General features: G+C 37.9%; 2 protein-coding genes across 5 annotated transcripts in view; one reads left to right on the top strand and one right to left on the bottom strand.

The window, feature by feature from the left end:
- LOC106091280 (circadian clock-controlled protein daywake) overlaps positions 1–22,840 on the top strand; it is a 758,551-nt gene that overhangs the window by 714,780 nt on the left and 20,931 nt on the right. The gene's annotated exons all lie outside the window — the stretch shown is intronic.
- Positions 14,735–18,323, bottom strand: LOC106090938 (circadian clock-controlled protein daywake-like). Its single transcript, XM_013257339.2, has 3 exons — positions 18,164–18,323; positions 15,147–15,627; positions 14,735–14,974 (listed from the first exon to the last, which is right to left on the bottom strand). Exons 1-3 carry the CDS (start codon positions 18,243–18,245, stop codon positions 14,776–14,778), a joined length of 762 nt encoding a protein of 253 aa, XP_013112793.1. The 5' UTR covers positions 18,246–18,323; the 3' UTR covers positions 14,735–14,775.

Raw genomic sequence — 22,840 nt, forward strand, 5'->3', positions numbered from 1 at the left:
CAACAGACGACGAGTGTATGTGTTAGTGAGAGAGAGACGGACTCTCGCAACCATACACAAAACGACGGTTAATTTTCAGAAGTGTATATGAGAACGCCGACATCCCAACGTTGTGTGTGTAGAGGCAAGTTGAGGAGAAGAGTGTGATTGTGTGTAAGACATTGTCAAGACACCTTGGACATTTGATACAATATCTGATTTGAATTGAGTGCACGTTTATGTGTTTGTGTGCAGCGGACAGTTCTTGTGAATATAAGAAAATAAAACTATAACAAAGACGCACACACACACTTGTGTAGAAAGAATACTCATAATAAATAAAAGAGAACCATGGCATGTTTAGGGGATTTTACGGCGGTTGACAATCGTTTAAGAACTGCCAAGCGTACGGTGGTGGTTGCGATGCATAAATTCATTTTTGGAAGAGAAGGAGATCGTGACAACCGAAAACGACTACGCTTGTTCGACGGCTTCGACTACGATGTAGACAGCGGAATGTATGCAAACAAAGCAACGTACATAAAGGCAAATTTGTGTCAAGCTGACCTGGTGTCGATATGTAACGCTTTGGGTATCGACTACATCGATGGTGATTTGTGTTTACACATCTTTAATAATCTGCGAAAGGGTGCAATGTTAGCTGCTGCTGTTGATGACGACGAAGACGATGATGAAGGCGACGACGACGACGGCGAAAGCAACGAAGACGACCGCACAATAATGAGAGCAGATAGCCAAGCAAGTGTTAGAGAATCAATTGGTGGTGGTTCACATAATGACAAGCTGTTGCTTGCAGGCGATTTGGTTCGCGAACAGTGTCTCAAAGCTGAAAGTGTTCACGTACAGCAAACAATGAATTGCGAACTGCCTAGTGGTGTAAATAGAGAGGTTTCATCGTGTCAGACGCATCAATACAATGACGTTCCCAGATTTACTTTAAATTTCCGAGATATTGAAGACTCCATTCGACCTTTTGATGGAACTGATGACTTACCCATTGGCGCATGGTTGGATGAATTCGACGAAACTGCTTTTGTTATGGGATGGAATGACCTCCAGAAATTTGTGTTTGCTAAACGCTCATTGAAAGGGCTTGCGAAATTGTTTATATCAAGCGAACGTGGTATAACATCTTGGAGTACCCTTAAAAGCAAATTGGTAGAAGAATTCCAGTCGACGACAAACAGCGCACAGCTTCATAAACAATTGTCCGAACGACGAATCCAAAAAGGCGAAAATTACCTGGAATATCTTTTAAAGATGAAAGAGCTAGCTTCTCGAGGCAACATAGAAGACGACGCTTTGATACAATACGTAATCGACGGCATAAATGATTTAGCAACAAATAAGGCGATGCTGTATGGTGCCAGAAATCTTAAAGAGTTTAAGGAGAAATTAAGATGCTACGAGACGATGCAGGAAAAGATTAAACCAAGGTTTAATTTTAACCAAAAACAACCTGACAAGACGAAACAACCTGATAAGACGAAACAACCGGATAAGACAACAAACAAGGCCGAGAAAAAGGAGTTGTGTTACAACTGTGGCGAAAAAGGGCACACGTCCCGAAATTGCAGCGATAAAGATAAAGGGACCAAGTGTTTTGGATGTAATGAGTTTGGCCACATATCAAAACAATGTCCGCGCAAAAATGAAAGAGCCAATATGCGACGTTTAGTTCCTGATGACATAATGAAGAAAGTTGTTAAATTTTCTGATTTACAATACATGGCGATCTTCGATACAGGCAGCAGGTATAATGTTGTCAGCGATAAAGTTTACAATGATCTAAGAAGACCAACTCTTAAGAAATCTGATTTTTATTTGGTTGGATTTGGTGAAAGGACTCTCAACAACCGAATAAAGCCGCTGGGAAACTTCACGCATCAAGTTGAAATCGACGAGGAGGACTACCAATTGACATTCCACGTAGTTCCAGCAAATTCTATGGATATCGACGTGGTGCTAGGAAAGGATTTCTGCTCCGATGTTCGTGTTGAAATTACGGCGAATAGTTTAAAGTTCGAAAAGATCAAAGACGACGTTACCTCCCAGCAGCACAACATTATGCTCATAAGAACAGCTGACGAGCCAGAGAGTCAAGTAGACGTGAATTTAATGGCAAGTGATGGTGCAAAACGCGAAGTTATGAAGCTCATTGATAATTACAGACCTGAGAAGAACGAAACTACGAATGTCGAAATGAATATCATCCTGAGCGAAGACACTAACATATTTTCCAGACCTCGTAGATTACCAATGATTGAAAGGGAAGCAGTGGATGAGCAAGTGGACAAGTGGTTGGCTGATGGCATCATTGAGGAATCTGTGTCTGAATATAGCAGTCCAGTGGTGATGGTTAGGAAGAAGGATGGTTCGTATAGACTATGCGTTGATTTTAGACGCATGAATAAGATCATAGTTAAAGACCGATACCCCCTACCACTCATCGAAGATCAGCTAGACCGACTGCAAGAGGCTACGGTGTTCAGCACAATTGACTTAAAGAACGGATTCTTCCACGTGAGTGTAGCCGAAGCAAGCCGTAAGTACACCTCATTTGTTACTCACAACGGGCAATACCAGTTTTGTAAGGTGCCATTTGGTTTGTCAAACTCACCTGCTGTGTTCCAGAGGTTTATTAACACAATTTTTCGTGATTTGACACGAAGAGGTGTTGCACTTCCTTACGTCGACGACGTTATTATTCCATCGAAAGACGAAGACGAGGCCCTGCGAAATCTGAAGGAGGTAATACAAGTTTGCAAGGATTATGGACTTGACCTAAACTTGAAGAAAAGCCAATTTTTAGTCAGACGCGTGGAATTTCTTGGCCACGTAATCGAGAATAAGCAGATATTTCCATCGAACAGCAAGGTCGCCGCTATATTGAAATTCCCAATGCCGAAAGACGTTAAAGGGTTACAGAGTTTCCTAGGGCTTGCTAGTTATTTTAGGAAATTCATTCCAGATTTTTCAATATTGGCTAAACCTTTGAGCGACTTAACGAAGGCAGGAAGATTATTCGAGATGGGTCACGAACAGATTGCTACGTTTAACGCTTTGAAAAAGATTTTGTCAGAAGGACCCGTATTAAATATTTTTAATCAACGATACGAAACAGAAGTTCATACGGATGCATCGATGGACGGGTATGGCGCAATCTTATTGCAACGATCTCCAGATGACGACGGTTGGCATCCAGTATACTACATGAGCAGGAAGACGACGGACGCCGAAAGGAAATATTCCAGTTACGAGTTAGAGATACTCGCAGTTGTGGAGGCACTGAAGAAGTTCAGAGTATACTTACTTGGAATTCATTTTAAAATAGTATCCGACTGCAATGCATTCACCAAGACGATGGAGAAAAAAGATTTATGTACACGAGTTGCCAGATGGGTGTTGCTACTGCAAGAATTCGACTATGAAGTGGAGCATAGACCTGGTGTAAGGATGAAACATGTCGATTCATTAAGCCGATTTCCAATAATGACGATAGTGGAGGATAGTTTACTAACCAGATTGGAGAAAGCTCAACAACAAGACGATGAGTTATTGGCAATTATAAGCATTCTTCAAGAAAAAGACGTTCATGATAACTATTTCATGAAAGGAAATATTTTGTGCAGGTATGTTGATGACTATGAGGTAATGGTGATTCCTAAGGGAATGCAGAGGGAAGTAATACGAGCTGTTCATGAGAAAGGGCATTTTGCCAAAGACAAAGTCAAAGAGATTATAAGAAGGGAGTATTATATACCCAAATTAGAAGAGAAGGTCAAATATCATTTGCAGAATTGTATTCCATGCATAATGGCTAACCGGAAAAAAGGAAAACAGGAGGGCGAACTCCACCCATTACCGAAAGAGTTTCAACCATTGCATACCTACCACATTGATCATCTAGGACCATTGGAATCAACTAGCAAACAGTATAAACATATTTTTGCCGTGATAGACGCCTTCACAAAGTTCTGTTGGTTGTACCCAACAAAGACAACATCGACGAACGAAGTTTTATCTAAGCTGAAGTCGCAAAGTGTTCTATTTGGAAATCCCCATCAAATAATTTCGGACAGAGGAACTGCTTTTACCTCAGAGGACTTCAAACTGTATTGTGAGACGGAGAACATCAGACATTTCCTGATAACGACGGGCTTGCCACGAGCCAACGGGCAAATTGAGAGATTGAACTCGACGATTATAGCCGTTTTGTCAAAGTTGAGTATGGATGACCCTGCAAAGTGGTATCGACACGTTGCAAAAGTACAGCAAGTCATAAATTCGACAATTTCCAGAAGTATTAGCACTACACCTTTTGAACTAATGTTTGGAGTAAAGATGAGGACTCCCGAACAATCTGAAATTCTGAAGATGATTGAGGATGAGCTGAATTCGAATTTCGTTGAAGAAAGAAACTTTTACAGACAAGCTGCGAAAGAGCAAATTTTAAAAGTCCAACAGGAAAACAGATTGTATTACAATCTACGACGACGTAAGGCCACTAAATACCAAAAGGGTGACTTAATTGCTATAAAGCGCACGCAATTTGGTCCAGGCCTTAAGCTGAAACCGAAATATTTGGGACCCTACGAAGTGATGAGGGTAAAGCCAAATGATACCTACGATGTTTTCAAACGTGGTTCTGGTGAGGGACCGATGAAAACTACAACTTGTGCAGAATACATGAAGAGGTGGTGCGATTTTGAGGGCGAAGATGAAGAATTCGAGACGAATTCCCCGCAGGATGGCCGAATTGTGGGAAAAGTTTGAATGTATGTGTGTTTGGCTTTGGTAAACACAAAGACGAGTAAGCGAAGCACACAGAAATCAGTCTATCCGCAGCCGTGACGACGTAAAGACGCGAGTTAAAACCGAACGCCATTCCATTAGTTTACATTGATTACTGTTTTACTTTTCTATTGATATCAAACATTTTATTGTACTTTACTCTTAAACTTTAACTAAATATAAATAAAATAAAGGGATTTAAAAGAAGAAGAAAAGTGTCCACATATATTCACTATACCTTTAAAAGATTTCTTTTGTTAGTACTACTGGATTTGACCGAAATCCGATAATTTTTTTGATAAAGATCCAATATAAATGTTCGCCCAATTTTCACTTCTGGAGTAATATGAAGCGCATTTTTCAACCGATCTTCTGAAAATTTTCTACAATGTTATATCTTTCTAATAAATCTGGTAAAAATGCAAATTTGAGCATGATTAGGGAGCAGAGGCAAACTTCTCACATATCACTAAGTGCTGTCCAATTCAAGTTTAAGCTCAATGGCCTCCTTTTTATAGCTGAGTCCGAACGGCATGCCGCAGAGCGACACCTCTTTGGCTAGAAGTTTTAACATGACATAGTACCTCACAAATGTTGAAATTTTTTTTTGATATACTCGCCACGATTCGTTTTGGCGTCGTAGATTGCACGCTAACCTCTGCGCTACAGTGCCCTCTAATAAATCTGGTAATCTTATAGAATTTTTTCAATATTTCTTCACATATAGTCAAAGCTCAAAATAAAAATGTTTTCTCGAACCACCCTATACTTTAGAAATTTCCGTATTTTTTCTGCTGCATAGTGTTAATCGGTATTTATTTACAATTAAATGTTTGACGAAACGGCATCAGTTAATAGTGGACACATCAAAAATCCAGTTTTAATTAAACAAATTAATGAGGTTGTAGTTACTAGTTCGTGTGACTAACATGTGCAAATTCTCAGAGTTCTCAGAAGCCTATAGATTGTTATGAAGCGAAAAAAGAAGAAGAAAAACTATTTTCTAAAAATATAATTGTTTACGTTTGGCATCCTTTATGAAAGTGTTTTCGTTAACGCTCAACAATTCAAAATTAAAACCGGGGTCAGAAATCCATTACTATGACTATAGTAGGAACTGACTATATTTGTCAAAGACCCAACACAGTATATATATTCTCGATCGCCATGACATTTTAAGTCGATCTAGCTATGTCCGTTCGTTTGTCTGTCGGTCGAAAGCACGCTTACTGTCGTACGAGTAAAGCTAGGCGCCTGAAGTTTTGCACAAATACTTTTTGTTAATGTAGGTCCATTAGGATTGCAAATGGGCCAAATCAGTCCAAGTTTAGATATAGCTCCAACAAACGTGTCAAGTTTGGTCCAAATCGGTCTAAAACCTGATATAGCTCCCATATAAACCGATCTCCTGATTGCACTTCTTGAGCACTTATAGAGCGTAATTCTTACCCGATTTGACACGAAGGCGAGAGGTTTTCATCCTATTAGTCTGTCATCCTTTATGATGAAGACTCGAGAGAGGTTGATAGAAACAACAAGCAAAACATGCATTATTGGAGTGTTGCAAATCCGACCACGGACCATAGCATACCTCAAGAACAACATTCGAGACGCCATTGCCAACTTAGCGATTTATATGTTGCAAAAAGGTGTAAAAGTGTTCGCGTATGCCGATGACTTGGAAGTTGCGGTTAAGGGAAAGTTTCCCAAGTCTCTTACAGTCTTACAGACAGTAAATCAGTCTAAGACGGAATTTATTCTTTTCAGCAGGAGATACACGTTATCAATACCACTCCCCTAAGTTCCCTTTTGACTAACTGTGTTGCTGCTGAATTTCATGGGAATCGATTCAGATTTTGCTATAGCTTCCATATATATGTATCACCCGATTTTCACTTTAAGAGCCTTTGTCATCGTATTTCTTAAAAGATTTTCTCAAAATTTTGAACAATGGCTTCTTTTATGGCTTTTACTACGTGTGCCGATTTTCGTGGAGCAACCAATATAAAGCAACCTGCAATCAGTAGCACCGCGACAAATGAAGGAGAGGTATCGGAAGAACGGGAGAGGGGAGAAACGTTTATTCCGCAGAAAGAAAAAAGAAATGGAAAGACGTGAGTGTGAGCGAATTGAGATGTACAGGAATCAGAATGAATTCCGGAAATTCTACCAAAAAATTAAACATCAAAACGATGGCTTTGGTGTAGGCACATCCTCCTGCAGAGACAAAGAAGGAAATCTGGTAACTGACACAGATAACATGCTGAGGATATGGAAAGAACGTTTTACTCAACTGCTAGAGTCCGACGTCGAAGAGGATGCCGCAGAACCAATCAATGATGACGGTATAGAATGATTACCTCCTAGTCAGAATGAGGTCCTAGTCGCAGTGACCCCCCTAAAGAACAACAAGGCAGCAGGAGCCGACGAGTTACCCGCTGAACCGGATTGGAGTCGACATGTTGATAAGGCGTATGCATCAGCTTATCTGCGCAATCTGGCTAGAAGAACGCATACCCAACGATTGGAGCCTCAGCATACTATGTTCCGTACACCAGAAAGTAGACAAAACGGAATGCGACAACTACAGAGGAATAAGTCTCCCCCCCATCGCATACACGATTCTCTCGAACGTACTGTGTGAAAAGTTAAAACCTAAAGTCAATGAGATAATTGAGCCCTATCAATGCGGCTTCAGGCCTGGTAAATCCACCCTAGACCAGATATTTACACTGCGCCAGAACCTGGAAAAGACCCGAGAAGGACAAATCAACACCTACTATCCCTTTGTTGACTACAAAGCCGCCTTCAATACTCCTTTACGTTCCAAGGTATTTCAAGCCATGTCTGAGTTTAGTATCCCTGCAAAATTAATAAGACTCTGCAGGATGGCACTTGCTGATACGCGTTCCTCAGTAACAATAGGAAAGAATCTCTCCGAACCAGACAAGGATACAGCCTATCATGGTGAAGATTATACGAGATGCAGATGTGAATAGATGAGGCACACTAATCACAAGAAAACACATGCTACTCGCCTATGCCGACGACCTATGATGTCAATCATCATAGGTCGGTCAGCGGAAGTAGTAACTGCAGCCTTTGAAAGAATCGAAAGAGAGTCAGTGAAAATGGTCCTGGCAGTAAATGGAGATAAGACGAAATGGATGGTTTCAACTCCCAAAAAGCCTTCCACAACCGAGCAGATAAAGAAAATGGAGAAAGTTGGAAACCACAACTTTGAGACAGTCAGTTACTTTATCTACCTTGGCACCGCCGTAACCGAAAGAATGACACCAGTTTTGAGATAAAGCGAAGAATAATACTGGCAAACAGATGCTACTTTGGACTAAGTAGGCAGTTTAGCAACAAGGCCACACCTCCACAGACGAAGATACTACCCGTGTTGTTATATGGACCGAAGCATGGGTACTTGTGAAAGCAGATGAGACAGTGCTTGGAGTATTTGAGAGAAAGATTCTTCGTAAAATATATGGACCAGTTTGCGATAATGGAGAATATGGGCGACGTATGAATCACTAGCTGTATGAGCTGTATGACGACGATAGCATAGTTACACACATCAAAATACAACGGCTGCGTTGGCTAGGTCATGTTGTCAGAATGGATGAAGAAACTCCAGCAAAGAAGTCTTTTGAAGGCAAAACGGTGGTACACGCAAACCGGGAAGACCAAAAGACCGATGGAAAGATCAAGTGGTGGGAGACACCTCGAAACTTGGTGTCAGAGATTTTAGAATGAGCGCAGAAGATCGAGGCGCATGGAACGCTATTCTACGTTCGGCTAGTGGAACAAATATTCTGTCATAGCCAATTAAAGTAAAGCCGATTTTGGTGGACATCAGTTCAGATTTAGACATAGCTCCATATGTTCGTCCGATTTAAATAAACACTGAAATAATTTAGTAATTTGTTAACCCATCATCACGAAATTTGACATGAATATTTCACTTAAGACTCTTCTGTTCACTGGTGAATTTCTTGCCTATCCGTTCAGATATATCTATAGCTCTCATATATATTTAAAGCCCGATTTCCGTATAAGGACTTCTGAGCATCCACTACCCGCTTTTCTAAAAATTGTGCACATTGGTTTACTCTATGATGCTTACAATATTTATGGATTTTGATGAAACTTCTTCATTTAAAATTGAAACAAATTTTAAATTCGATGACTTAACCTTCATACTCGCTATGGTGTATGATATCAAAAGGTCGTCTTTGCCTGACTTAAGCCCATTTTACTTGTTTTCAGATGCGATTGACTACCTGATTTCTATCCGATGTTTAAGCAGCCTAATTTTTTTAGTTGGATCTGATAGGTGTGTTGTAGTGTGATTCCACTTTGTAGAGAAGAAGGAAAGTTGAACTTAAACTTCCTCCTACATTTTTCTTACGCAAATTTCCACCATCACATATAAATAACAAGGACATTAAAATTATTGCTCTTAAAATGTTTTTTCTTCTTTCGCCTTTCATTCTTCTAACTACTTTATTACTACTTTTTTAATATGGAATCTGTCTCGCGTGTTGTTCGTGGCAAACTGATTTTGAAATTGTGCAACTATCAAGATTTTATAGTAGTATTTCAGAGTTCTTATAGTAAATTCTATTTACATTTTTAATTCATTTCAAAATGTAACAGTGGGACCAAAAAAGTGAAGTGCTGCTTCATATCATTAAAGCAGTATTAACAATTACACTAACCCACAGATAAAATCAAGTAAAAGAGTGCTAAGTTCGACCGGGCCGAATCTTACATACCCTCCACCATGGATCGCATTTGTCGAGTTCTTTTCCCTGCATCTCTTCTTAGGCAAAAAAGGGATAAAAGAAACGATTTGCTCTGCTATTAGAGCGATATCAAGATATGGTCCGGTTCGGACCACAATTAAATTATATGTTGGAGACCTGTGTGATTTTGTCAGCCAATTCGAATAAGAATTGCGCCCTCAAGAAGTAAAATAGAGAGATCGATTTATATGGGAGCTGTATCAGGCTATAGACAGATTCAGACCATAATAAACAGGTATGTTGATGGTCAAGAAGGGATCCATCGTACAAAATTTTAGGCAAATAGGATATTAATTGCGACCTTTAGAGGCTCATGAAGTCAAGATCCCAGATCGGTTTATATGGCAGCTATATCAGGTTATGAACCGATTTGAACCTTATTTAGGACAGTTGTTGAAAGTTATAATAAAATACGTCACGCAAAATTTCAGCCAAATCGGATAGGAATTGCGCCCTCTAGAAGCTCAAGAAGTCAAGTCCCCAGATCGGTTTATATGATAGCTATACCAGGTTATGGACCGATTTGAACCATACTTGGCACAGTTGTTGGATATCATAACAAAATACTTCGTGCAAAAAATCCATCAAATCGGATAAGAATCCTCTAGTGGCTCAAGAAGTCAAGATTCAAGATCAGTTTATATGGCAGCTATATCAAAACATGGACCGATATGGCCCATTTACAATCCCAACCGACCTACACTAATAAGAAGTATTTGTGCAAAATTTCAAGCGGCTAGCTTTACTCCTTCGAAATTTACCGTGCTTTCGACAAATGACGGACGGACAGACGGACGGACACGGCTAGATCGTCGACGTTCAACAATATACTTTATGGGGTCTCAGACGAATATTTCATATAGTTACAAACAGAATGACGAAATTAGTATACCCCCATCCTATGGTGAAGGGTAAAAAAATATCATTTCCAAAGGCCAAAATGCTTCTTAAAACTACAGGATAATTTTTTTATACCAGCCACCGAAGGATGGGGGTATATTCATTTTGTCATTCCGTTTGCAACACATTGATATATCCATTTCCGACCCTAAAAAGTATATGTATTCTTGATCAGCGTAAGAATCTAAGACGATCTAGCAAGGTCCGTCCGTCTGTCTGTTAAAACCTAGAGATATTGAGCTGAAACTTTGCACAGATTCTTTTCTTGTCCATAAGCAGGTTAAGTTCGAAGATGGGCTATATCGGACTATATCTTGATATAGCCCCTATATAGACCGATCCGACGATTTAGGGTCTTAGATCCATAAAAGCCATATTTATTATCCGATTTTGGTGAAATTGAGGACAGTGAGTTGTGTTAGGCCCTTCGATTACCTTCTTCAATTTAGCCCAGATCGGTCCAGATTTGGATATTGCTGCCATATAGACCAATCTCTCGATTTAATGTTTCAGGCCCATATAGGGCGCATTTATTATCCGATTTTGCTGAAATTTGGGGCAGTGAGTTATGTTAAGCCCTTCGACTTCCTTCTTCAATTTGGCCCATATCGGTTCAGATTTGAATATAGCTGCCATAAGTTGTGTTAGGCTCTTCGTCATTTTTCGGAAACTTAGCCCAAATCGGTTCAGATTTGGTTATAGCTGGCATATAGACCAATATCTCCATTTAAAATCTTTGCCCCATAAAATACGCATTTATAATCCGATTTCACTAAAATTTTACACAGTGACACAGGGTTCTCGACATCCGTGTCGTTTGTGGTTCAAATTGAAAAATGCAAATTTTGCCCATTAACATTCCACTAAGGAACAGGGGCAAACTCCTCACATATCAATGAGTGCAGTCCGATTCAAGTTTTTTAGCTCAATGATAAGGGGCCTCGTTTTTATAGCCGAGTCCGAACGGCGAGCCGCAGTGCGACACCTCTTTGGAGAGAAGTTTTACATGGCATAGTACCTCACAAATGTTGCCAGCATTAGGAGGGGAAAACCACAGTTGACAATTGTTTCTGATGGTCTCGCCAGAATTCGAACCCAGGCGTTCAGCGTCGTAGGCGGACATGCTAACCTCTGCGCTACGGTGGCCTACGGTCGTTTATGGTTCAGATCGGTTAATTTTTAGATATAACTACTAAAAAAAACTAATATTTTGTTATACACAATTGAACAATTACTTCTACAATGTCTGTGCAGAATTTGTTCCGAATTGGACCATATTTCGATATAGCTGCTATGTGGGTATAAGTTATGGTTTTTTCACCGGATTATAATGAAAGTTGGTTTACATACATACCCGAGGTGGTGGGTGTCCAAAGTTCGACCCGGCCGAACTTAACGCCTTTTTACTTATTTATCTTGTGTTTAATAACAAAATGAACCAACTTGACAAAGAGCTAAATTTAACGATGTCTACTTTTCCAACATAATTCCAAGTCCACGTGCTTGTGTATATATTAATAATTTATTTCAATATTGTATTTTATAAATAATAATTTATTTCAATATTGTCTTTTATAAAACTGATTTCTTACTAAAATGTTGTTCCTAAAGTGTAGTTGTGCAGTACGTAGTTTTTCATTAGAGAGGGAATTGCTGTTCAAATCAAATAGATTCCAGTTACCAGCAACGCTGGCTTTAACATTTTTAATCATAGATTTCTTATGATTAACTTGGAATGAAATCATTATCATATGACTATTGCATTATGTAAATCAAATAATTATTTCAATAATAACTAATTTATAATGCAATGCCAACTTAGGGTACACGAGTCTTAGTTTCATAATGAGATCAAAGCACATTTTATCCATCTTCTGCCCCTCTGCGTAATTACAACTGACATTAAACGTTAAGAAACAATAATTTAATATCATTAAATCGGTTTTCTATTAGGTAAGAACAACTTAATGTTGGTTCGAAAGAAGGAAATAAATAACTTAAAATGGATATATCTTCTTAATAACGTTAACATAGCAAGGGGTGAGTTGATAAACTGGAATTTAGTAATTTTTAACTAAATCATGAGCATAATCCGATTTCCTCGCCTAATAGGTAATTTAACTATTTAGGAGTCCAAGGGGAATCTATGGTTGTAAGTAAATTTCTCCTTGTGATTCCGACTTTTGCACTCCTTCAATTCTTAACACCATGTTTCGAGATATCCTGCTCCATTTAACATTACATAAAAGTATTGGTTTTTTATATTTTCATTAACGATTCCAATTTGTCGATTTAAATATCATTTTAACTTCTCTAGCGGGAGGCTTCTCTCTGGGAGGTCCTATCTTTTAGGCGAGTTCAAATGGCGATAGAAAAGGAAAACCACCTTGCAGGAAGTTTGGGATAAATTCACCGCTATTAACATAAATTACCGGTCATATCACTAGTCAATTTAGTCCATTGCGTGGCTGCTTTGAGGTATTTTTCTTTTCTCAGAATAAACCAGGGAAAACACCGGTATGAATGTCTCTATGTTGGGGCAATTCGTTTTTTTTTTTCATAAGTACGCACTCGTTTGTTTTTTGTGCTTTTCTTGTTGTACACGCATCGTAATATAAAAAAAATCACGACGTTGCATACCATAATAAAACAACAACTTAACTCGTTACTAATGCGCAGAGAAGTTGATGTTTTTTGCTTTGGCTGCAGTTATTTCAGCCTGTGTTCTAATTTCAAATGAAAGTGACATACAAGCAGGTTAGCGCGCAAATATTTGCTAAATGTATATAACTTGCTTAATGCAAATAATATGCTCTAAATGATGCAAAATTTTAATTATTTTTTACTCCTCCTTTAGAAGCAATTCTACCGTCGATTAGTGACAGAAGGATAACGCAACAGCTTAGAAAATTAAAAAAATTTATTTTAGTATTAATTTTTTTTTTTTGTTTTAAATTAATTCTAAATTGTTTTGTTTTTTATACCCACACCATAGTTTGGGGGTATACTAACCTACTCATTCCGTTTGTAACACTTCGAAATATTGATCTAAGATCCCACAAAATATATATATTCCTGATCGTCTCGACATTCTGAGTCGACCTAGCCATGTCCTTCCATCCGTTTGTCGAAATAACGATAGCGGTCGAAAGCGTAAAGCTAGCCGCTCAAATTTTGCACAGATACTTACTTTGATCGTTGGGGATTGCAAATGGGCCATGTCGGTTCAGATATGAATATAGCTCCCATATAAACCGATCTCCAGATTTGACTTCTTGAGTCCCTGGAAGCCGCAATTTTTTCCGATTTTGCTAGAATTTTGCATACAGTGTTCTGTTATGATTTCCAACAACTATGCCAAGTAAGGTTCAAATCACTCTATAACCTGATATAGTTCCCATATAAAGCGATCACCCGATTGGACTTCTTGAGCCCTTACAAGCCGCAATTTTTGTCCGATTTGGCTGAAATTTAATGAAGTGATTGGTTCTGACTTCCAACAAGTGTGCAAAATGCGATCAAAATCGGTATACAACCTGATATAGCTCCCATATAAACCAATCTCCCGATTTGACTTCTTGAGCCCTTACAAGCCGCAAATTTTTGTCCGATTTGGCTGAAATTTTGCATGAAGTGATTTATTCTGACTTCCAACAAGTGTGCCAAATGCAATCAAAATCGGTATACAAACTGATATAACTCCCATATAAACCGATCTCCCGATTTGACTTCTTGAGTACTTATAAGCCGCAATTTTTTTTCCAATTTGGCTGAAATTTTGCATGAAGTGATTTATTCTGACTTCCACAAGTGTGCCAAATGCGATCATAATCGGTATACAAACTGATATAACTCCCATATATACCGATCTCCCAATTTGACTTCTTGAGTACTTATAAGCCGCAATTTTTTTTCCAATTTGGCTGAAATTTTGCATGAAGTGATTTATTCTGACTTCCAACAAGTGTGCCAAATGCGATCAAAATCGGTCTATAATCTCATATAGCTCCCATATAAACCGTTCTCTAGATCATCGTTGTTCGGTTCCTGGAAGCTTTAATTATTGCTAGTTTGACAGGAGTTTGGTATGTAGAATAAAATTATGCCCTTCAACAGAATTTATTTTGTACAAATTTTTAGCATACTCCATGGTGGTGGGTTTCCAAGATTCGGCCCGGCCGACTTATTTATTATTTTAAATTTATTTTTTAAATAACTCACAACTATTCATTTATTTATTTTTATTTATTCGTGGTACATACTACTTTTATGTACTGAAGAAGTCATCGTACGATAGCTCATTGAAAACACTAGACAACACATTTGTAAATATTTGAGTAATGGAATTGCCAATACCATCGCTTAATTCATTCCAAAAGTCCATCCAGTTTTCATTCAGAGCCGAGTTAAGACTATCCGTCAATTCTTTGCTGCCCTTAACCAAATTATCCAGTTTTATCACCATTCTAAAAAAGAAAATAAAGTGAAAATACAAATTATTAATAAAGCATACCTTCCAAAAAAAAAATAAATAAATGTTTACTATAGCACTCAAAATAATGTCTGTGGCTTAAAATTAAGACAAAATCGAAGATTTTTCATTTTGTATAGCTTATGACCTTGGCTTTTAGTACTTACTTTTGTGGCGTCATGACTGCCTTAAGTTTGCTCACTTTAATGTATTTTTTACCATCGCTTCTTTGTTCAAAATCTAAACGCCATTTTGTGTGTGTCGTACAATTACTCAGCTCAACGACCCCTTTGCCTTTTCCATTCAGTGTAAAGAGTAAGGCTTTGCCCTCCGATTCATAATCCCCTACAATTTTCACAAAATCGACAAAAGAGTAGGTTTCGATAATCTTGGGCTCCCTACTCCAGCCCGTAGTGTTTAAAATAATCGACTTCTCCATATTATAAACTGTCATTTTCAGAAACTTAAAGTTTAATGTTATGGGCGCATTACCCTTTACTTGTGCAATGGTTACATCATTTAATGTTAGAGCAGAAATATTTGGCAAACCAAATTTTGGATTGCCTTTAGGGTATTTCTGAAACACTTCCATAATTTTGTCTCGAACGCAGTCATTGTCGCCTACAGTACATTTTACAATGTCAGATGCTGAAAGTAATGTTAAAAAAATGGGAGTTATTATAAAACATTTAAAACGGCATTAAGTTCGGCCAGGCCGATGGATACCCATCACCTCGGATATATATATTAACCACCTTTCGTCATAAAACGTAAAAAAATGCATCATTTATGAACCCATAGCAGCTTTAACGGAATATAGTCCGATTTCCATCGTATTTAGAAAGGCTATGTTAAGGTCTAACACAACTCACTATACTAAATTCATCGGTTAAAAAATTCATCTTTTATGGGCCTAAGAACTTAGATCGGTATATGTATATGGCAGCTATATCCAAATGTAGGCCTATCTGAAACATATGGAACAAGAATGGGACTGTACCAAATTTCAACGAAATCTGGTGATCAGTCTATATGGCAGTTATATTTAAATATAGTCAGATCCTGACCATACTCGGTACGAGTGTCGAAGGGACTAACAAAACTCAATGTGCTAAATTTCAGCAAAATCGGTTAATAAATTCACCTTTTAAGGGCGTAAAACCTTAAATCGGAAGATCGGTATATAAGTCAGATATATACAAATCTGTACCTATCTGAATTGAACAGTAATGTTGAGGTACCTAACACAATTCGCTATAACAAATTTCAGCGAAATCGGACAATAAATGCGCTTTGAATGGGCCCATGACCCTAAATCGAGAGATCGGTCTATGCATATTGCAAATTTTGCCCATGAACATTCTACTAAGGAACAGGGGCACATTTCTCACATATCAATGAGTGCAGTCCGATACAAGTTTGAGCTTATTAAAAAGTATCTCCTTTTTATAGCCGAGTCTGAACGGCGTACCGCAGTGCGACACCTTTTTGGAGAGAAGTTTTTATTTTATTATATTCGCCCGTTACGGTACTAAAAAGTGGCATATAATACGAAAATTGGGACAAATTTACCAAAACAGTGCCAGTAGTGGGATAAATAGTACATTAAGTGCCGCATTTGGTACTTTTTTTTTTGTAAATTGGGCTAGAGCTCTGAATTTTGGAAGTGAGGTACATTATTGTGAAATACCGAACATGTCGTTCTATAACGAGAAAAAATTCCCAATTCCCAAAAATACCACGTTTATGAGCGCACATACTAGAGTTTGAGCCTATAAACGGCCACCCAAAGTAATTTTCCATCTTAAATGATGGTATGGGCAGCTGTTACCACCAATGGCTGATCTGAAATCGTTTTCATCGAGCCTCGCCTCAAAGTAACTGTGACCTATTATCGGAACAGCATTTTGGGAGAAGCTTTGAGGCCGTAGGCATGCAAACATTTCGGTTGTTGACCATGGATATTTCAACAAGACTCTGCACCGTCACATAAATCAAGTTCAAATCAATAATGGCTAAAAACCATGTTTAGCAGTTCATTTCGCCCACACAGTGGCTGTCCAATTCGCCAGATGCCAATGGAATGAATTGTCCTTTTTGGGCCAAAGGTGTGTACTAAAAAATACACCATTATCGATACACATTATCGATACACCCATTGTATGGGAATGGTTTAAAATACCAACAGATTATATTCGTACAGCTTCCAACTCGTTTTTCGTCCCACTTGGGGCAAAAGGGAATGGATTCTGATATGCAGGTTACTTGTCAAATAAATTTTTACACAAATAAAAATTTGGTCATTTAATAGTAACTCTTCGTGTCAGCTATCATGTTTGTAGTCAACAAGATTTCTTTGATAGTACCCTAAGTGCAATCGCCAAGCGATATGAAAACTTTGTTTCTACTCCTGACATTAATAAATTGCAAAATATGACACAATTTTTTTTAAGCTTACTTTCGAATCGACTTTCACATTAAGCTGGTGACTTAATTTATTTCTCCATCTAGTGAATAATGTGGCTAAAGCGATGGTCAAGAACCACTAGGACTTTCTTATGGCACGGCTTGGACTTGTTAATTTACGAAATCCATGATGCTACTCAGCACTTCGAAATTCCCCAACAAGTCTTGTAAGGTGTAGTCCCACAAGCGTCTTAGCTACTGGCTAAAGAAGGAATAAATTTCCCTGCTTAATTTTCTGGCCATCGGCAACTATTAGAGCGTGCAGTGACAGTTTGAGGTCATTTACCAGGTACTCGACTCGGGTTGCGTTCGAATTTTACAGTATTTGTATCGAGATTATGTCATGACCCATGGCCTAAGGATGACACTTTTAACATTGGCTACTGTAAATTGAGCTGGTTTTTGTGCTCGGGATGCCCTATAATTTAAAAACTTGACGCATCTTTCCCAATCAGTCCTTGTAACGCCGCCTTAAAAAACTGAGATTTCATCATCCCATGCGCGTGAGTTTGAGAGAGAGACTTGACAGAAAACCACTACCAGCACTATATCGTCAATTAATTTACACTGCTTCTAATACTTTAGCTTTATATTTATCTTAAGCTTACTGAGCACAGTATTGATTTCAGTATAGAACCAAATATTGCCAATTATTTTTGGAAATTAGTGTCAATCGTATTTTCTTGAAATTCGTATTTAGAGAATTTTTTATATTTACGTAATTCGCCACTTTGACACTCCAAGGATAAAAGTACGACAATATTTAAAATAAAACAGGTTCTCATTAATCCTTTACTCATTGCAACTTTTAGTTTTTCTATTTTGTTCGTATTTAATCTTAAGTTCAACACACAGCAAACTGCACTGGATTTAAAATGGAAAGAAGGTAACTTTTTATACTAATGCCATAGATGTTAAAAGTAAGATTAATTGTCGGTCATGTTAGTTAAATGTGGAAAATTTGTCTTTAGTTGATAATGTGACATTATATCTTCTGTATCGAGAGCATTCCACAGTACACGAGAATAATGTTTGAAACACTAATAGAACTAGAGTTAGGTTCGGTCGTTCCTTACTATGGATTCTCTTATGTAAGGTAGGTCCAACATTATTAGCATAGCCCGGAAATGATAGCAGCTCTAATCAAAACCGGCATTTGTCAGCAAAATTACCCTACAGAAAAACTTGTTAACAGTTTAGTTCACGAGTTCCATTTAAAGTCATTATTAAAGTTGTCTAAAGTGTAATGCCATGATATATTGATTTATTGAAGCGAAACATTACACGATTACAATAAAAGAAAAATTTCATGATAAAAATATTGTGTCTGTCTTCAAAATTTTCTAAACGTTTTATTTTTTTGCGTGTAAAAAGCGCAATTTTCAACCGATTCGACTAATATTTTGTACAATTATGACACTCATGACTTCCGACAGACTATTAAATATGATTTTATTCGGTCTGTGCATTGATATTGCTTCTATATGCATAGTCGATCTTCTAATTTTTACTTCCCATTTTCATTTGAAATATAGGTGATGGAAAATTAACGATAGTATCGATACTATTGATATTTATTATTATTAGAAATATCGAATTTTGCAATTATCGATAGTGTACCAGCTCTACAAAGACCTCATAAAGTATAAATATATATAATTCAATAAGGAACCTGTCAGTGGGGCCATCGCAGCACAGAGGTTAGCATGTCTGCCTATGACGCCGAAGGCCTGGTTTCGAATCCTGGCGACATTTGTGAGGTACTATGCTATTTAAAAAACTTCTCGCATGCCGTTCGGACTCGAAAAGAAACCCCCTTCTTATTGAGCTTAAACTTGAAAAGGACTGCACTAATGGATATGTGCAAAGTTTGCCCCTGTTCCTTCGTAGAATGCTCATGGATAATATTGGCATTTGTAACCTTTCATTGAGCGGACCAGTCTTCTTTTCGGATACGAGAGTTGCTTTTTATATTTCGGGAATATTAATCATCGAAAATGGCTTTATTGTTTTTCAAAATATTCCCCATTAAGATATATACACTTTTGCATACGTTTGTCGAAGCACTTTCGCCACTCTGATTGAGGTATCCCCAAAACATTCATTCTGAACGCATCAACCGCTTCTTCAGGTGTCGAAAAACGTAAACCTCTCATTTTATTTTTTACGTACGGGAATAAAAAGAAATCATTCGGTGCCAAGTCAGGACTATACGATGGATCACTCATTAAATCGATGTTTTCAGTGCTCAAAAGTGCAGTTGTTTGAGCCAATATATGAAAGCTCTCATTGTCGCGGTGAAGAGTGATCCGTCTTCGATGGTTGATTTTCCTGCTTTCTTGGAAGACAACTGCCAAACAAATGATTGTGTACCACACATAATTGGATGTTTTGCATTATTCTAGTGGTACGATTGCGACATGTACAAATTTCTACTGGAGGTTTTTCCCCAGCATAAATTTGCAGTATCGAACAGCTGTTCGGTTATGAAAACCAGCTGTTAAATTCAAATAAACAGCAAAGAGAGTAGAGTCTGTGCTCACTCTCATGAATATTTTTACTGAAAAAGTACGCGAACAGACCTGAAGTTCAGTTCAGTTTTTCCGAAAAAACAGGCGATCATTTGCTTAGAAGTACTTCGTGCGCGAGCAACTTTTGCTGGATTTGGCTCATCTTGAAACACCCATACAGTCGACTGCCGATTACTTTCGGGCTCATACGCGTAAATCCAAGATTCATCATCTGTCACGATGTCATAGACTTGTTTCGAAGCACCGCGATCATATTTTTAGAGCATTTCTTTCGACCAATCCGCACGAGCCTTTTTTCCAAGGATTGACAAATTGTGTGGGATCCAACGCGAACAAAATTTGTATTACGATCAAAAGTTCATGCAATATTGAATGTATACTGGTCTCACTAATCCCTTAGGTTGTCTCAATCTCACGATAGGTCAGATGACGATCTTGCAATATCAGTTGGCGCACAACATCAATAGTTTTTGGAACAACAACTGATTTTGGACAACCTTCATGAAATTCGTCTTGGAGTGAACTACGGCCTTGGTTGAATTCATCATACCATCGATAAACACTACTCCTTGATGGAGCTTCACCGTCAAAAAATGGAATTAAGTTCATCGATGCACTGTTGCTAACTTAATCCACATCAAAAGTTGTAAAAAATAATGTTCACGATTTAATTCCATTGTTTGGGCGAGATTTTTTAAATTACTGTAAACAATACAAATAGCGCTCGTATGTCAAAACATTTTGAGTACGTATAACCACAAAAATGTCAAGCTTTACGACAGAGCTGTCAGTTGGCTGATTGCAACACATCTTGTTGATATAGGCTGGGATTGTAAATGGGCCAATACATGTTGGAAATAGATAAAGCTGTAAACCAATCTACCGATTAAACTTCTTGAACTTCCAGAGAGCGTAATTCTCATCCGATTTGGCTAACATTTTACACAATGACATCAGGAGGCACTACCTTTCCAAATAAACGAATTCCATAGGTATATCTTGTTGTAATTTTCCATTAACACTCTCTAGTGATCTCTTCTGTTCATGATTGTTGAAATTTAAATGCACAAAGTTTTATTAGCCGGTATCACTATACCGTTGTAGAGTGCACCCAGCATGTAATGGATCAGCATCGTAAGCAGCAGTTAATGGTAATCGATCAATACAAATCTAATATTCATATATACAAAGACGTAGACAGCTTACACAAATTAAAAGATTTGTTAAGAAATTAATAAACAACTAAGAGTGCGTCAAGTTCGGCCGGATCGAACTTTATATGTATATTAGGACGAGTTGATTTATATGGATGGAAGAAAGTGAAAACGTGGCAAAAACGTAATCTAAATAATATACTAAGAAAATTCCCCGAAGATATCATGCATCTAAAATCAAAATCTAATCCACTACCCGCGACTTGGAAAAAGCTATTGTATTATTTTCAGTATTTTTTTTTTTTTTTTTTTGGAAAAGGCGGCCGTATTCATTTTCAAGTCAAGAGCCGTCAATTAGGATTTTATTTTAGATACATGGTTTTTTTTTAGACTTCTATGTTAACGTTTTTGCTATACGATTTAAACATAAACAACTAAAAGCGGGTTAAGTTCGGCCGGGCCGAATCTTATATACCGTCCACTATGGATCGCATTTGTCGAGTTCTCTTCCCGTTATCTCTTTTTAGGCAAACAAAGGATAAAAGAAAAGAATGGATTTAATATTGGATCTATATCAATTATAGTCCGATTCGGACCATAATTGAAATGAATGTTGGAGCCCATAATGGAAGTCATTGCATAAAATTTCAGCCAATTCGAGTAAGAATTGCTCAAGAAGTAAAATAGAGTGATCGGTTTATATGGGAGCTGTATCAGGCTAAAGACCGATTCAGACCATATTTGACACGTATGTTGAAGAGTATGGGAGAAGCCGTTGTACAAAATTTCAGCCAAATTGGATAATAATTACGCCCATAGTTGTTGGAAGTCATAATAAAACACCGCACGCAAAATTTCAGGTAAATCGAATGAGAATTGCGCCCTCTAGTGGCTCAAGAAATCGAGATCCAATATCGATTTATATGGCAGCTATATCAGTTTATAGACCTATTTGAACCACACTAAGCTCAGTTTTTGGATGTCATAACAAAACACGTGGTTCAAATTTCAGCCAAAGCCGATTAGAATTGCGTTCTCTAGAGGCTCAAGAAATCAAGATCCAAGATCGGTTTATATGGCAGCTCTATCAAAACATAGCCCATTTACAATCCCAACCGACCTACGCTAAAAAGAAGTATTTGTGCAAAATTTCAATCGGCTAGCTTTATGCCTTCGCAAGTTAGCGTGCTTTCGCCAGACAGACGGACGGACATGGCTAGATCGACTTAAAATGTCGTAACGATCAAAAATATTTATACTTTTTGGGGTCTTAGACGAATATTTCGAGAAGTTACAAACAGAATGACGAAACAACTCGCCCCAATCAATATCCATATTTGCGTAAATCCCTGATGTATAACAAGCTTTCGCTCAACGCATTTTTGTCCGTTTCCGTGATATATGAAATGTTGAGTTATTTTAGACCCATCGCTATCCATAGTCGCGAAAAAGACCTTTTTCCGAAAAAAAATTCTTGAGCTCATAAAAGGAGTATATTTAATCTAAATATTTATATTCTAAATCGTACAGTACTGAGTATGGATGCCATGTTGATCGATGATCCAAAAATAGCGTCTTAAGCTCATAATTAGCACACTTTCTAACCGCGATAACTGCCACATCGACCCCGACAAAACTTTTTGAGCCGGTAGTCAGGATTAATATAGGATTCGATGCATATTCATGATGGTAGAGTATCCAGAGTTCCAC

Source organism: Stomoxys calcitrans, chromosome 2 (genome assembly GCF_963082655.1).
Source record: "Stomoxys calcitrans chromosome 2, idStoCalc2.1, whole genome shotgun sequence".
Lineage (NCBI taxonomy): Eukaryota > Metazoa > Arthropoda > Insecta > Diptera > Muscidae > Stomoxys > Stomoxys calcitrans.